This window comes from Oncorhynchus clarkii, chromosome 2, assembly GCF_045791955.1.
Source record: "Oncorhynchus clarkii lewisi isolate Uvic-CL-2024 chromosome 2, UVic_Ocla_1.0, whole genome shotgun sequence".
In the NCBI taxonomy this organism is placed as follows: domain Eukaryota; kingdom Metazoa; phylum Chordata; class Actinopteri; order Salmoniformes; family Salmonidae; genus Oncorhynchus; species Oncorhynchus clarkii.
In genome coordinates, this window is record NC_092148.1 from 29,264,769 (window position 1) to 29,281,194 (window position 16,426).

At 41.0% G+C, this 16,426-nt stretch overlaps 1 protein-coding gene and 1 long non-coding RNA gene across 10 annotated transcripts in view; both read left to right on the forward strand.

Moving 5' to 3' along the window:
- The window catches only part of LOC139366306 (dehydrodolichyl diphosphate synthase complex subunit DHDDS-like), an 11,666-nt gene extending 1,576 nt beyond the window's left edge, over window positions 1-10,090 (forward strand). For 4 of the 8 annotated variants that reach the window (XM_071103667.1, XM_071103660.1, XM_071103707.1 and 1 more), the window contains 8 exons: window positions 3,050-3,130; window positions 3,257-3,373; window positions 5,207-5,349; window positions 7,174-7,290; window positions 7,564-7,665; window positions 7,827-7,941; window positions 8,231-8,338; window positions 8,568-10,090. In XM_071103667.1, coding sequence (XP_070959768.1) covers window positions 3,068-3,130; window positions 3,257-3,373; window positions 5,207-5,349; window positions 7,174-7,290; window positions 7,564-7,665; window positions 7,827-7,941; window positions 8,231-8,338; window positions 8,568-8,810 — 1,008 coding nt within the window. In that variant the 5' untranslated portion in view covers window positions 3,050-3,067 and the 3' untranslated portion in view covers window positions 8,811-10,090. Of the gene's footprint in view, window positions 1-813; window positions 1,104-2,730; window positions 3,131-3,256; window positions 3,374-5,206; window positions 5,350-7,173; window positions 7,291-7,563; window positions 7,666-7,826; window positions 7,942-8,230; window positions 8,339-8,567 lie in introns of those variants that run through there. The other 4 variants (XM_071103677.1, XM_071103684.1, XM_071103691.1 and 1 more) reach the window with 3 other exon arrangements.
- A 588-nt stretch (window positions 10,091-10,678) lies between these two features.
- Window positions 10,679-14,457, forward strand: LOC139366345 (uncharacterized). Of its 2 annotated transcripts, XR_011626748.1 has the most exons (6): window positions 10,679-10,897; window positions 12,255-12,275; window positions 12,660-12,689; window positions 12,798-12,848; window positions 13,182-13,232; window positions 13,801-14,457. It is a non-coding gene; the product is annotated as an uncharacterized lncRNA (long non-coding RNA). The 2 variants fall into 2 exon arrangements; XR_011626747.1 differs by lacking the exons at window positions 10,679-10,897; window positions 12,255-12,275 and having other exon boundaries at window positions 12,493-12,689.
- Window positions 14,458-16,426: the final 1,969 nt, after the last annotated feature.

Sequence of the window (16,426 nt, forward strand, 5' to 3'; positions counted from 1 at the left end):
TCCTTCCGTGGCCTCCAACTGCTCTTAAACGCTAGTAAAACCAAATGCATGCTTTTCAACCATTCGCTGCCTACACCCGCACGCCCGACTAGCATCACCACCCTGGATGGTTCCGACCTAGAATATGTGGACATCTATAAGTACCTAGGTGTCTGGCTAGACTGTAAACTCTCCTTCCAGACTCATATCAAACATCTCCAATCTAAAATCAAATCTAGAGTCGGCTTTCTATTCCGCAACAAAGCCTCCTTCACTCACGCCGCCAAACTTACCCTAGTAAAACTGACTATCCTACCGATCCTCTACTTCGGCGATGTCATCTAGAAAATAGCTTCCAATACTCTACTCAGCAAACTGGATGCAGTTTATCACAGTGCCATCCTTTTTGTTACTAAAGCACCTTATACCACCCACCACTGCGACCTGTATGCTCTAGTCGGCTGGCCCTCGCTACATATTCGTCGCCAGACCCACTGGCTCCAGGTCATGTACAAGTCCATGCTAGGTAAAGCTCCGCCTTATCTCAGTTCACTGGTCACGATGGCAACACCCACCCGTAGCACGCGCTCCAGCAGGTGTATCTCACTGATCATCCCTAAAGCCACCTCATTTGGCCGCCTTTCCTTCCAGTTCTCTGCTGCCTGTGACTGGAACGAATTGCAAAAATCGCTGAAGTTGGAGACTTTTATCTCCATCACCAACTTTAAACATCTGCTATCTGAGCAGCTAACCGATCGCTGATCGCTGCAGCTGTACATAGTCCATCGGTAAATAGCCCACCCAATTTACCTACCTCATCCCCATACTGTTTTTATTTATTTACTTTTCTGCTCTTTTGCACACCAGTATCTCTACCTGCACATGACCATCTGATCATTTATCACTCGTGTTAATCTGCAAAATTGTAATTATTCGCCTACCTCCTCATGCATTTTGCACACAATGTATATAGACTCTTTTTTTCTACTGTGTAATTGACTTGTTTATTGTTTACTCCATGTGTAACTCTGTTGTTGTCTGTTCACACTGCTATGCTTTATCTTGGCCAGGTCGCAGTTGTAAATGAGAACTTGTTCTCAACTAGCCTACTTGGTTAAATAAAGGTAAAATAAAACTCCTAACCTTAACCCTCAATAACTCAATCCTATTGAATATGCATTCACCTTTATTGTGAATAGGCCTAGACTACATCTTGATTTACCCCGTTTATCAATTGTGATTTACAATTCAAATAAATGATTACCATTATGTTGTTATGTAGTTAGATTGGTAAAAACAAAGTCCAATTGATTGTATACTATCATTGATTCATTAATGCAGGGCTCTCCAACCCTGTTCCTGGAGAGCTACCATCTTATAGGTTTTCCGTCCAACATCAGTTGCAACTAACCTGATTCAGCTTATCAACCATCTAATTATTAGAATCATTTGCGCTAGATGAAGGTTGGAGCAAAAACCTACAGGACGGTAGCTCTCCAGGAACAGGGTTGGAGAGCCCTGTGTTATTGCATGCATGGCTGTCTTTGAAAAATTTAAATGAAACATTTCAAATGTAATGATATTGAACTCAGAAGATCTGTCTGGATCAAGTGCCATTCTGTGACTTTGGCTAATATGCCTTCTTGTTTTGCCGTGGTATCGTTTTGGTAGCAAGTATCGCGATGGTATCGAGTATCGTGATACTAAACCTGGTATCGAACAAAGTCAAAATTCTGGTATCATGACAACATTACGCCAAACCCACCACTGGTGTGTGCGTGACCAAATAGCTCTATGTTCATGTCATTGGACCAAAGCACCTGTTCCAATCCAAGTGCCAGTGCTGTTTAGCAAACTCAAGGCATTTACATTTGTTGGACGACATGAAAATAGAGCTCTTTGGCCACACACACACTAGTGGTGGGTTTGGTGTCTAAATGAGAACGCATAAGTAGAAAATAACCCCTATGGTAAAATGTGGTGGTGGGTCTTTGATGTTATGGGGCTATTTTGCTTCCACTGCTTCCTTGTTAAGGTCAACAACAAAACCTGGTTGCCTCTTCCAGGAGGTTAAAACTTGGCTGCAAGTGAATCTTCCAACAAGACAATAACCCCAACCAGACTTCAAAATCCACAAAGACATGGTTAATTGACCAGAAAATCTATATTTTGCAATGACCATCTCAGTCTCTGGACATAAACCCCATTTGAAAACCTGTGGTTTGAATAGAGTACCACAGTATGAGTCATAATACCCAAAAACCTAGAGGTCAAGCAGGGAAATGGTTCCAATCGTTTTGCTCAGCACCATTTCCCTGTTTGACCTCTAGGTATTATGACACCTCCACTGTGGGGGTCAATTGAAAAGGACAGTCCATAAGCGCAGACAAAGGATATCAAGGATCTGGAAGGATTATGTATGGAGGAATGGTCTAAGATCCCTCCCAATGTCTTCTCCAAAAGGGCTCCGTGCCATTATCCCCGCAAGTTGAGGTATTGAAAGGTATTCACAACTGGGGTGTCAATCATTTTGACCCCTACCTTTTTATTGAGAAAAAAAATATTACTTGTTAAACAAAATAGCTTTCTCTGAGCAATTGTGTTAGTATAAAATTATATAATTTCCCAATTTTTTTGGAGCATACAATATAGCTCAGTATTTGAATTATTTATTTTATACAGTCATTTCTGCTCTTCTTTATCAAGGGTGTCATTTTCATTCAAGGGTGTCATTTTACACCTCCCTGTACATCTGGTATGTGGTAAAAGTCCCCTGTAGCACAGCTCAAGACTAGAAAGTAGTGGCCTCTGAAGACCTTATCCTTCTAACTGTCGATGAATGCACTGCTGTTACGTTTGTTGTTGCACCCCACTTAACTAGGCCTATGCTCTATATGTAACTATGCTACATACCTCTCACTACTGTGTCTCATGCAGCCCATGGCTATACAAACCAGGGACTGCTGGATTTGTCATACAAGCCTAACGGCTAACCTTGTTCATAAATTGCTTTTTTATAGGTATCTGTTTATGTGTATCTCTACTGTATGTAATGCATATATCTCCACAGGGGTGTCAGAGTTTAAATATGTCGTGGATAAGGGAAGGTGAATTGAACCTCATTGAGAAGCTCTCAGCCAACATACTGAAGGTATGACTCACTATTTGCAAATGCATCCCTTCTGAGGATATTTGAATTAATGAAATTTCAACCACATTTTCATGATATGTAATATGGTTCTATCTGTATGGAATTCCACCCCCTGGTCTCTCCCAGGCTGGCCCGATGCCCAAACATGTGGCCTTTATCATGGATGGCAACCGGCGCTACGCCCGCAAGCGTCAGGTGGAGCGCCAGGAGGGACACACACAGGGTTTTGACAAACTGGCAGAGGTGAGGTTCCCAGGGGACATCGGTGTCATGTCATGATGTAGTTATTGTTCGTTCTATCGTAGTTGTTCTCATTCATGCTGTCTCTTTTGCATGAGCATTCACAAGTAGGCAACTGCACTTCAACCATATTCTTCACCATTACCACCATAACATGTATTTGTATTTGGCTGTCACCAAATACATTAGAAATACAGTGGGGAGAACAAGTATTTGATACACTGCCGATTTTGCAGGTTTTCCTACTTACAAAGCATGTAGAGGTCTGTAATGTTTATCATAGGTACACTTCAACTGTGAGAGACAGAATCTCAAAAGAAAATCACATTGTATGATTTTTAAGTAATTCATTTGTATTTTATTGCATGACATAAGTATTTGATCACCTACCAACCAGTAAGAATTCCGGCTCTCACAGACCTGTTAGTTTTTCTTTAAGAAGCCCTCCTGTTCTCCACTCATTACCTGTATTAACTGCACCTGTTTGAACTTGTTTCCTGTATAAAAGACACCTGTCCACACACTCAATCAAACAGACTCCAACCTCTCCACAATGGCCAAGACCAGCGAGCTGTGTAAGGACATCAGGGTTAAATTGTAGACCTGCACAAGGCTGGGATGGGCAACAGGACAATAGGCAAGCAGCTTGGTGAGAAGGCAACAACTTTTGGTGCAATTATTAGAAAATGGAAGAAGTTCAAGATGACGGTCAATCCCCCTCGGGCTAGGGCTCCATGCAAGATCTCACCTGGTGGGGCATCAATGATCATGAGGAGGGTGAGGGATCAGCCCAGAACTACACGGCAAGACCTGGTCAATGACCCGTAGAGAGCTGGGACCACAGTCTCAAAGAACCATTAGTAAAACACTACGCCGTCATGGATTAAAATCCTGCAGCGCACGCAAGGTCCCCCTGCTCAAGCCAGCGCATGTCCAGGCCCGTCTGAAGTTTGCCAATGACCATCTGGATGATCCAGAGGAGGAATGGGAGACGGTCATGTGGTCTAATGAGACAAAAATAGAGCTTTTTGGTCTAAACTCCACTCGCCGTGTTTGGAGGAAGAAGAAGGATGAGTAAAACCCCAAGAACACCATCCCAACCGTGAAGCATGGAGGTGGAAACATCATTCTTTGGGGATGCTTTTCTGCAAAGGGGACAGGACGACTGCACCGTATTGAGGGGAGGATGGATGGGGCCATGTATCGCGAGATCTTGGTCAACAACCTCCTTCCCTCAGTAAGAGCATTGAAGATGGGTCATGGCTGGGTCTTCCAGCATGAAAACGACCCGAAACACACAGCCAGGGCAACTAAGGAGTGGCTCCGTAAGAAGCATCTCAAGGTCCTGGAGTGGCCTAGCCAGTCTCCAGACCTGAACCCAATAGAAAATCTTTGGAGGGAGCTGAAAGTCCGTATTGCCCAGCGACAGCCCCGAAACCTGAAGAATCTGGAGACGGTCTGTATGGAGGAGTGGGCCAAAATCCCTGCTGCAGTGTGTGCAAACTTGGTCAAAAACTACAGAAAACGTATGATCTCTGTAATTGCAAACAAAGGTTTCTGTACCAAATATTAAGTTCTGCTTTTCTGATGTATCAAATACTTATGTCATGCAATAAAATGCAAATTAAATACTTAAAAATCATACAATGTGATTTTCTGGATCTTTGTTTTAGATTCCGTCTCTCACAGTTGAAGTGTACCTATACGGACCTCTACATGCTTTGTAAGTAGGAAACACTGCTGATTTTTCAGGTTATCAAATACTTGTTCTCCCCACTGTACATTCTACTCATGTTGGCTTTACTGGTGATCAACCTTGGTGGCTCCTTCCTCTAGACACTACGCTGGTGCCTGAACCTGAGCATCCATGAGGTCACAGTGTATGCCTTCAGCATCGAGAACTTCAAGCGGTCTAAAGACGAGGTGGACGGCCTCATGGAGCTGGCCAAGCAGAAGTTCATCAGACTGCTAGAAGAACAGTGAGTGTCAGAACCGAGGAGCCAGAGTGCTGCCATTAAAGATGCATAGGTGTTGGAGACCCAGTGAGTGGGAGAGAAAGCAATATAGCTACCTTACAATCTCGACAAGGAGGATGTCTCAGTAATTGGCCCAGGGTGTCACTTGGCGCCAGACAACGTGACCTGGAAGATTTAAATTCACCGGCCATTTGAGAAATTTACTGGAGCTATGACTAGGAAAGTAAATGTGCCAAAATTATATAAACTGCTCCTGTCTATACAGAAATTAATAAAAATCATTAAAAATACTTCACCAGAAAGCATGACTTAGCCGCAGAAGAATCGAGGATCATTATCTTCTTTAAAAAATTGCTGTGGATTGTTTCAAATCACAAGCTAGTATGCCTATTTGGGACTCATTCAATGTGGGCAGTGAGTGTGGGAAAAGGCCTTGCTGAATATTGAGTTGTGGTTGTCAGTGAAAAGCAGCTAAAATATGTGTGAAGATAAAGTGTCTTGGGTATAATTTAAAATGTTGAGACAAAGGGCGGGGGGATAAATACAGAAATATATCAAAGTCAACGAAATCGTTTTTTAACAACCACTGCAAATGATAATAAAGACTACTAAAACTATAGTTCCTCACAGTAGGCTATTTTAAACAATCTTTCCCTCGATAATCACCAAGCGTCGGTGTGAAAGAGCAAAATATAATGATCGGATAAGCCCATAGAACTAGATATAACTTCATAAAACACCTGAACACTTTTCCCTTGGGCAAAAGCAGCTGTCTCACTAGTGCGGGAAACTCTAAGGGCCTGGAATAGGCTAGTTGATAAGATGTTGCAAGTTCACTAGCGAAAGCTTCCGGCCAGACCCAGTGATTTAGCTGCCAATGGATCATCAATGTGTCCATATGGCAGAGGCTGGTGCTCTCGCATTAGTAGAATTTTAACTTAGATTTTTATCATTTTAATTTTAGATTTGTATGATTTTGAGAAACGAAAGCGTTATTATTGAAATGAAACTGTTAAATGAAAATGCGCATATAAAAATCAGAATTGGTAGAAATGGTTGGATAAATTTTAAGCTTTCCCAAACTTATCACGCGCTGTCTATAAAATATTTGTAAAAGAATTGCCTCTGCGTTTCCATGGTCGGATTTTGGCTATAGGCTACATTGCAGCAATCTTTTATTTGTATTTATTTGTTTTACCTTTATTGAACTAGGCAAGTCAGTTAAGTACAAATTCTTATTTACAATGACGGCCTACCCCGGCCAAACCCAAATCCTATGGGACATGCCTCATAATATGAAGTAAAACATGCAGAGTTCAAACAATTTAAGTATGTTTTCAAAATGCATACTGCCTCCAGCTTACATGTTGAATCGCTGATATCCTGTTGCCTGCACTTAAATGCTGAATGGGAGGCGCGCTTCAATTATCTGTTGAGAAATATAATTTCTATATTTTTTTACATAGGTTTGCATTTAGAATTGTTGCGCATGGAATGGGCTTATAAATGCAGCAACCAGCTGAGTAGTCGCAGGAGACATCCCTCTCAAAATAGTCTCTTTATGCTGTGTCCGTGTGGTAGTTGTTGAATTAATATGACGTTAATATTAACATGACGACTAACGAAAATACACACCAATTTAATTCCACAAAATTATGCAAATTAACCTATAGACCGCCTGGTATTTCCATAAATTATTTTACAATGGGGTCATTTTGGCCAGTAACAGTTTTTTTATTTATCATCTGTTCCTTTTTTGGGGGGGAACTAAAAGCCAGCAATTGAAGGAAACCCTGACTTGGTCATGTCTGCTCTCTTCCAATCCAGGGATAACCTGGAGAAGCATGGGGTGTGCATCCGGGTGTTGGGAGACCTGACACTACTGCCTCTGGACCTGCAGCAGCACATAGCCCGGGCTGTGGTGGCCACCAGGACTCATAACAAGTAGGCATCGCCACCTCATCATCCTGCTGCTCCTCACTTCTCTGAGGTGGCTGTGAGCTTGTGTGCAGCCATCTGAAAAACATTGCCGTTTTGACAAATGCGTCAAGGTTTACTGCAGATGCTGGACTGCAGTTGTTTATAATGCAATGCAATTTCTCTATGCATAAAACAACACATGGGCTTCTCTGTTCAGTCATCTAAGATGTCTTCAGGAGTGGCTACTTACAGCTGTAATAACTCATTCATTAACGGCCCACCCTCTTTTGCCAACAGATGCTTTCTGAACGTGTGCTTTGCCTACACCTCAAGACATGAAATCGCTAATGCCGTCAGAGAGATGGCTTGGGGCGTGGAGCAGGGACTTATCAAATCCAGGTAAACTACTTCAGAGATTCAGAAGAGGAATATTACATAAGAGTGCATTCATGGCCCTCTCAAATATAATTGTTACATTTGCATAATCACAGATCTAGATTTGTTTTCTGACTTGTTTTTTCTGCTCGTTTCTATTGTCTTGTCTCGGTTGTTGTGTCCAGTGATGTATCGGAGGCCCTGCTGAGTCTGTGTCTGTACAGCAGTAACTCTCCCAATCCTGACCTGCTCATTCGCACGTCTGGAGAGGTGCGACTCAGTGACTTCTTGCTGTGGCAGGTAAGGAGAAAGACACTCCTTACTGTTTCCAGCGTGATGTTGAATGCTAATGAGATTAGCCTCTTGCCTAGCATCCTCTTTGGTAAGGACAAGACCTACTTCCTGTTCAGTGACTTCACTGACAGACAATGGACCCTCTGGTTTAGCTGCCTCCCTCACTACCTTGTGACTTATTCTTTGTAAATGTAGACTGGCTGGTGTTACCCATGGGGATTATTCAGTGGGGTGAAATGTTTATAGAATGCTGCAGACAGAAATTGAATATTTTTTGTCTGTGCTATTTCTGCAGACGTCCCACTCCTGCTTAGTGTTCCAGTCAGTCCTGTGGCCAGAGTACTCCTTCTGGAACCTGTGTGATGCCATTCTGCAGTATCAGCTCAATCACAGACCTCTTCAGGTATGATCTCTCTCTTTCCTTCATTCATCCCCCACATACAGTACATTCCACCGTATGATATTTATCCAATCTCTAAACGTGTGTGCACTTTTGCCACATTCTTTCAAGTTGCATTTCCAGAATTGAGCGAGAATTCATTAGAAGGATCATCTGAATACCTGTAGTAAACTACTGTGTTGTATGGAACACTGTGATCTGCTTGAATGACTGATCCCTATGTATGCTGCAGAAAGCCAGAGATCAACACAGAGAGGGACAGGCCCTACAGCAGCAGGAGGCAGACCGGGCCTGTTTAGCAGACCTCCTACAGCACCACGGCAATGGAAAGCCCCTGGATGCCCAGAGGAGACAGGAAGCACTGCTCAACTACACTGCCAGCCGAGAGGAACGGGTTCAGGACTTCCTTGGTGCACTCCAGCACAAGAGAGACTCCTTCCTTACTGACTTAACCAGCCAAGCTGCTCTGGCATAAAGAGGGGATGAGAGGAACATAATGCTCCCCATCTTGAATTGGGGGAGCAATCCCATCTCTCTTCCTCTTCCCTAAAGGGCTGAGTGGTTTTAAACTTCTTATTTTGTATGAGTGATTTTACCCCTATGGGGCTGTATGTGGAATATTTATGTGTATATTCTAAAAGAGAAGTCTGATCAAAGTCTAATAAAAAGAGAAGTCTGGTAAAGAGCTATAAGTTCTGTAAAATCTGTCCGTCAAATGCATGCCATAGATATTCTTGTTGGATTGATATTCACAATGAAATCGGAGTACTCGCTCCCAGAGAAGATACACATCGGAGGCAACCAGTTACCACAGCACCAGCTATACTACATGACCAAAAGTATGTGGACAACTGCTCGTCGAACATCTAATTTCAAACTCGTGGGCATTAATATGCGGCAGGTAACCTAGTGGTTAGTGTTGGGCCCGTAACTGAAACGGTTGCTAGATCGAATCCCCGAGCTGACAAGGTTAAAATCTGTCGTTCTGCTCCTGAACAAGGCACTTAAGCCACTGTTCCTAGGCCGTCATTGTAAATAAGAATTTGTTCTTTACTGACTGTAAAGTGATTGTGCATTCCTGGTGTAACCTGGGCAGTTGTTGTTGCCATTCTGTACCTGTCCCACAGGTGTGACGTTTGGATGTACCGATCTTGTGCAGGTGTTGTTACACGTGGTCTGCCACTGCAAGGACGATCAGCTGTCCGTCCTGCCTCCCTGTAGCGCTGTCTTAGGCGTCTCACAGTTTGGACATTGCAATTTACTGCCCTGGCCACATTTGCAGCATACCTAAGACACGTTCATGCAGATGAGAAGGGACACTGGGCATCTTTCTTTTGGTGTTTTTCAGAGTCAGTAGAAAGGCCTCTTTAGTGTCCTAAGTTTTCATAACTGTGACCTTAATTGCTTACCGTCTGTAAGCTGTTAGTGTCTAAACGACCATTCCACAGGTGCATGTTCATCAATTGTTTATGGTTCATTGAACAAGCATGGTAAACAGTGTTTAAATGCATTACAATGAAGATCTGTGAAGTTTTTTTTTATTTTTACGAATTATCTTTGAAAGATAGGATCCTGAAAAGGGGACGTTTCTTTTTTTGCTGAGTTTATAGTGTATGTGTGCTGGACTGGTCAAGTCAAATTTTCAATTAATGTCATTGTGCAATAACTGTTATGGCCATGGATGCCCACATGTAAAACAACTAAATTTTTACCAGGTTTCTTTATCTTGCTGAATAAACGTGATTTGTTAATTTAGTTTAATGTTCATTACATTACTTATATTCATAACAAATTGTACATCCGAATGGAGGATTTTTAAAAACTTTTTATATTCTGTTTTATATTGTATCATTGACGGGGTGATGCACACTGCAGACACAAAGTTTCTAAACCCAGAGGGGCAACATCGCGAGACGGCCGGGAATGCTTGTGAAGCAGATCAAGCAAACAAGGTCGGGGTTTTGGGTTAAAGAAGTCAAGAGTAGTGAAACATTCTTCTTTAGCTGTTAATTTTCTGGAAATGTAGGTACAACCTATAAACGACCCAATGTATTAAGTAGTTGAACATATTACCAATTGATCAATTGACACGTTTTCATTTGATTTGATGGCCTGTAAATGCGCAGTTCGGCGCGAGACAAACCTGAGACAAGATTGTGTTTCTGCGCATGAGTTTAGCAAGCCAACGTCTCCATGACATCGCCTACAAGCGTGATCGGGGATTTTGATTGGAGAAGCAGTTTCTCCCTATACTGTACAGTCTTTGCTGCAGAAACCACGCCACCTTGTTACAGCCGTGGTATTTATCATGCACTATCTCTTTAAGAAAATGGAGACGCCCACAAGCACGTGATTTGTCTTCATCCAATGTATGACTTAAAATATAAAAACTGGTTCAAACCGGTTTCTATCTTATATTTTACATTCGGTCATTATTTTACATTCACCATTGTTGCATTGCTAACGTGGCTAGAAGAGCTTAGTGAGATAGCCAACAACTCACATAAAAAAAAAAAATTGTGTTGCAATTCCCGAACAATCATCAATATGCCTAAAAGAAAGGTAAGGAATCCTTAATTTTACGGCTAACAAATATATTTGTATTATTATTTTTTTGCTTGCATCTTGCCGTTTTTAAATTGCATTTGGTCTCTTCATCAGTACTGTATGTCGTCGTTTAGAAATGGCGGCAAAATGGGCCATCCTCTCAACGCAGTCATAAATATATTCCTTTAAAAAAAATACAATTACATAAGAAATAAGGTGTAAAGATATGAACCATATTTATTAAGATTATTCGTCCTACATTGAGCATACCTATGACTAGTCCATGCACTCAAAAGCTAAGTACGATTTGTGCATCACGCGCTTGGTGCTTCTTGGAAGTTGTGCAGAAGCTCGCGGGGCTCAACTGAGATATTTCATCCATGTAAACGATTTAACTATTAATATGTGTAGTTCAATGTGCTGCCTGTGAGCATCTCGGTGTCTAGTTTTCTAGTCATTTTGAGGCAGGCTTGAATCAGTGAGCCACAAAAATAGGTGGGAAAAGATGCTTGGCCGTTTTTCAATAGTTTGCACCCGACGCAACGCTTAAATGCAATCATATGAATCCTCTACTTTACCAGCTAATACTAATTCCTTGCTAATGCATTCCCCCCCCCCAACTAACATTAGCTGGTGTTTTTAACGTTAACTTCAGTCCATTTACCCTGGCACTGCAAATTTCAACGTCAGGCTGCCATCTTTGCATAGCCAACATTAGTTAGCATCTCTAATGTGAATGCACAAGCAGCATATGCGCGGGTGCTTTTCAATGACCTTTTCTATTGGGTTTATCGTTGAACCTCAAAGTTATAAAAACAATATTTTCAAAATTAAACACATCACTGCATCTTTAGCCGCATTAACTTCGTCGAAATAATGTTGCTAGGTAGATTTATTGAGCGCGAACTTCATCTTGTTGACGGCTGTCGAGCGCGAATTGACGCAAAACAAAGGAAGTGCCAAGCGCGCCCGACTGTTGTGACAGGACAGATTTGAATTTGAATATGCGCGGGAATTCCTTCGAAGTCAGAAGTAGCCAAGAACAGCGGAAATGTAGGTCATAAAAAATGTATGGCTCTCTCGCCCACCGTGGTGTATGTAATCCGTTATGCAAAATATACATTATACAAAAGCCCAGCATGTTCTCTGGGAATGTGATGCTTCATTTTGATCAAAGGGGCCCTCCATAGAATAAGAGAGGGCAACAATGGACATAACACCTGCTCCAGTTCTTACTTTTTGAAAAGGACCTATGCTGTACCATGATACATTAGCTACATTTATTTATTATTCAGCATATTTCAAATTTGCTTTCTGAATTAATTTCCTCACAGTTTCTAAAGATTTTCCTTCTGCTTTTTCTTGTTTTCAGAGTGCTACCAAGGGAGATGAGGTATGCATACAAATATTCACAATATTAATTCTAAACTGTTAGCTTGTGTATTCGTTATAATTTTTACACTTTAACTGAACTACAACTTATAAATGCTGTATAGGATGTTCGTAAAGTCTTCAGCAATTAGGTCTACATAAATGCTTCACGGATCATTTGTTAACACTTATATACATGAAGGGTGATATGAAAGGTTGGTGCTTTGTCAAATGTGCCATTACATCTTTGAACCCCTTTATAAAGCATGACATTTGCTTATGAATTGTAATTTGCGGATACATCTATATCATCTTTATTCATTAAAAGTTGTAGTTTGTTTAAAGTGGGATCGTTATAGTAGTAACTGAGTCATTGCTAGATATGTAACATGTGTTTCTTTTTTAGCCTGCAAGACGTTCAGCACGTTTGTCATCTGTAAGTAGTACCATTGACATAGGATACTTTAGGATCTGTACATTTATTTTTTTATTGCAAACTTATGTCTTACTTACACTAATTACCGTCTTATTTATTTTTTTGCAGAGACCTGCGCCAAAGCCGGCGGCCAAACCCAAAAAAGCGGCAGCACCCAAAGTATGTTAAATATTTGTTTAATCTGTCTTTTAATAAAGTTAAACTTGGAGTTCTTCAATGTGCTGTTTTCGCATCTAGAGTTTATTAGCGGTTGTGTTAACTCTTAGCCTAAGCCTTATTGATTCATGACCTTTGGCATCAACTCAGAAGTTGTCCTATTTATTATATTGTTTAACAGCCACATGAGGGAAAGCATCAGAAAAAATTATCTCAAATATTTGTCACTGCTGAGCATTTGACAAGATGCATAACATCTTGAAGGAAGTGAGAGGGGAGAGAATCCACTTACTCTTTCAATAGTCAACAGTGGCAAACATGTTTTTTCTTCTTCAGAAGCCAGTCAAAGGAAAGAAGGCAGCGGAGAACGGTGATGCCAAGGCTGAGGTTTGTGTCCTGAAAGAATCTGTTTGCTATCTATTCAATGTGATTCTTCTCCCCCATTAGGGTTTAGATTTGGTTTCGCTTTAGGCTGTACATTACTTTATCTGCAATCCATCAGTCACCCTTACCACAAATAAACCACAGTGTCCCTTAATGGGGATGTGATTCATTCAGTCCACCTCTACATGCATTACTTATTTAATGGGCGCTCAACTCAATTATGTGTGAATTGTGGAATGATATTAACCAAGCAGTTCTGTGGAAATTGTTATTAAGCTGTTATTACATAGAACCTCTGGACGCTATGTAATCTATTTGCTTTCTGCCCTGCTGGCATAAATTAGTGCATGTAAATAACTCATCTTGGGGGGGGGGGTTATATTCACAACAACAATACAGTAGGCCTATGGGGTTAGATGCACTTAAATATACGTATTTAGTTTGTTTCTTATTTTCTATTCTCTTGAAAATAACTGCTCAACAGTAACTTTCTTATGGCATACAAACGTTTTGTTTTTGTTTTAATTATTTTTGTAGGTCTGAAATAAGTCCATTTCCCTCCCATTTCTAGGCGAAGGTTGAAGCTGCTGGAGACGCCAAATGAAGAACTGTTTGAAGTTGTGATCATTCTGTGTACTTGGTGACTGTACAGTTTAAAATAAGTATTTTTTACCAAGTTTTTTTTATATTAAAAGATATCATTTATAGTTCATTGTGGGCTTACATTTGACGTAATGAAGCTGTTCCAAGGGGTTGTCACGTTCATATCCATTTTTTATGCCTTGTTTAAATGAATACCGTCCATATCCTGTCCAAGTTTAAAAAACCACACACAAAAACTTCTAACCCTGTTTTTTTTTTTTTTTTACTGCTGAATGTTATTTTCCAACATAAATCTAAACATTAAAGGCAGCTAAAGTGTGTTTCTAAAATGTTTAAGAGGAATAGGGTTTTTGCCACTCCTTTTAGTTTTTTATTGTACAAGTAATATGAATTAATTACATACCAAATGTTTTGAATCAACATCAGATCTTCTCATTCAGGAGACAAAAGACACCGTTTGAAAGTAATCACTAACTTGTATTAGGTCAACACACAAAATTAATAATGTGAACTTAATCATTTGTTCTATTGTTTATTTTATTAAATTGTTCTGTAAAAACAGTGGAAAGAGCTATTGTGACGCCTATGAAATTTTAAATGTTCTTGAATAAAATGATAAAAAGGCTATTTTTTGCTTAATTTAGACATCAATATAACATAGCAAATCATTATTCAGCAGTTTGTGTACAAATCCACACGTTTTCTAGATCTGATACTTTCCTATTGGGCAGGGACATCAACCTCTTCCTCTCATGGGGAACCCGCTCTTCTTCCTGTAAGAAAAATACATAGATAAAATCCATCCACTTGGATTACAATATTGAGGCCTAACCAATCCATCCCTTTGATGTCCATAAAGGTAGTGCATGGTTTAGGGGTTATACAGTGCATTAGGAAAGTATTTCAGGCCACTTGACTTTTTACGGCCTTATTCTAAAATGGAGGACAAGTATATTAGTGTCTAGTTTGAGAAACAGACAAGTCCTCAAAGAGCAGCTCCATTAAATAGTACCTGCAAAACACCAGTCTCAATGTCAACAGTGAAGAGGTGACTCCAGGATGCTGGCCTTCTAGGCAGAGTTGCAAAGGAAAAAGCAATATCTCAGACTGGCCAATAATACAGGAACTCTGTCTAGAAAGCCAGCATCCTGGAGTCGCCTCTTGACTGTTGATGTTGAGACATGTTTTGTGGGTACTATTTAATGAAGCTGCCAGTTGAAGACTTGTGAGGCGTCTCTGTTTCTCAAACTAGACACTCCAATGTACTTGTCCTCTTGCTCAGTTGTGCACCGGGGCCTCCCACTCCTCTTTCTATTCTGGTTAGGGCCAGTGTGCACTGTTCTTTGAAGGGAGTAGTACACAGCGTTGTACAAGATCTTCAGTTTCTTGGCAATTTCTCGCATGGAATAGCCTTCATTTCTCAGAACAAGAATAAACTGATGAGTTTCAGAAGAAAGTTATTTGTTTTTGGCCAATTTTCAAACCCACAAATGCTGATGCTCCAGACACTCAACTAGTCTAAAGAATGCCAGTTTGATTGCTTCTTTAATCAGTACAACAGTTTTCAGCTGTGCTAGCATAATTGCAAAAGGGTTTTCTAATGATCAATTAGCCTTTTAAAAGGATAACCGTGGATTAGCTAACACAACGTGCCATTGGAACACAGGAGTGATGATTGCTGATAATGGGCCTCTGTACGACTAGATATTCCATTAAAAATCAGCTGATTCCAGCTACAATAGTCATTTACAACATTAACAATGTCTACTCTTTCTGATCAATTTGATGTTATTTTAATTGACAGAAAAATGTGTTTTTCTTTTAAAAAACAAGGACATTTCTAAGTGACCCCAAACTTTTGAATGGTAGTGTAAGTCTTCAGACCCTTTACTCAGTACTTTGTTGAAGTACCTTAGCAGTTATTACAGCCTAGAGTCTTCTTGGGTATGACGCTACAAGCTTGGCACACCTGTATTTGGGGAGATTCTTCTGCCGACCCTCTCAAGCTCTATCAGGTTGGATGGGGAGTGTTGCTGCACAGCTATTTTCAGGTCTCTCCGGAGATGTTCGATCGGGTTCATGTTCGGCCTTTGGCTGGGCCACTCAATGACATTCAGAAACTTGTCCCAAAGCCACGTCTTGGCTGTGTGCTTAGGGTCGTTGTCCTGTTGGAAGGTGAACCTTCGCCGCAGTCTGAGGTCCTGAGCACTCTGGAGCAGGTTTTCATCAAGGATCTCTGTACTTTTCTCCGTTCATCTTTCCCTCGATCCTTAATGGGTCTCCCAGTCCCTGCCGCTAAAAAACATCCCCACAGCGTGATGCTGCCAACACCATGATGGTGCCAGGTTTCCTCCAGACGTGACATTTGTCATTCAGGCCAAAGATTTCACTCTTGGTTTCATCAGCCCAGATAATCTTGTTTATCATGGTCTGAGAGTCCTTTAGGTGCCTTTTGGCAAACTCAAAGCAGGCTGTCATGTGCCTTCCCTCTGGCCACTGTCATAAAGGCCTGATTGGTGGAGTGCTGCAGAGATGCATACGTTCCCGAATGCACTAGAATCTGACTAGATTTTAATTTGACATGAGACATCAGT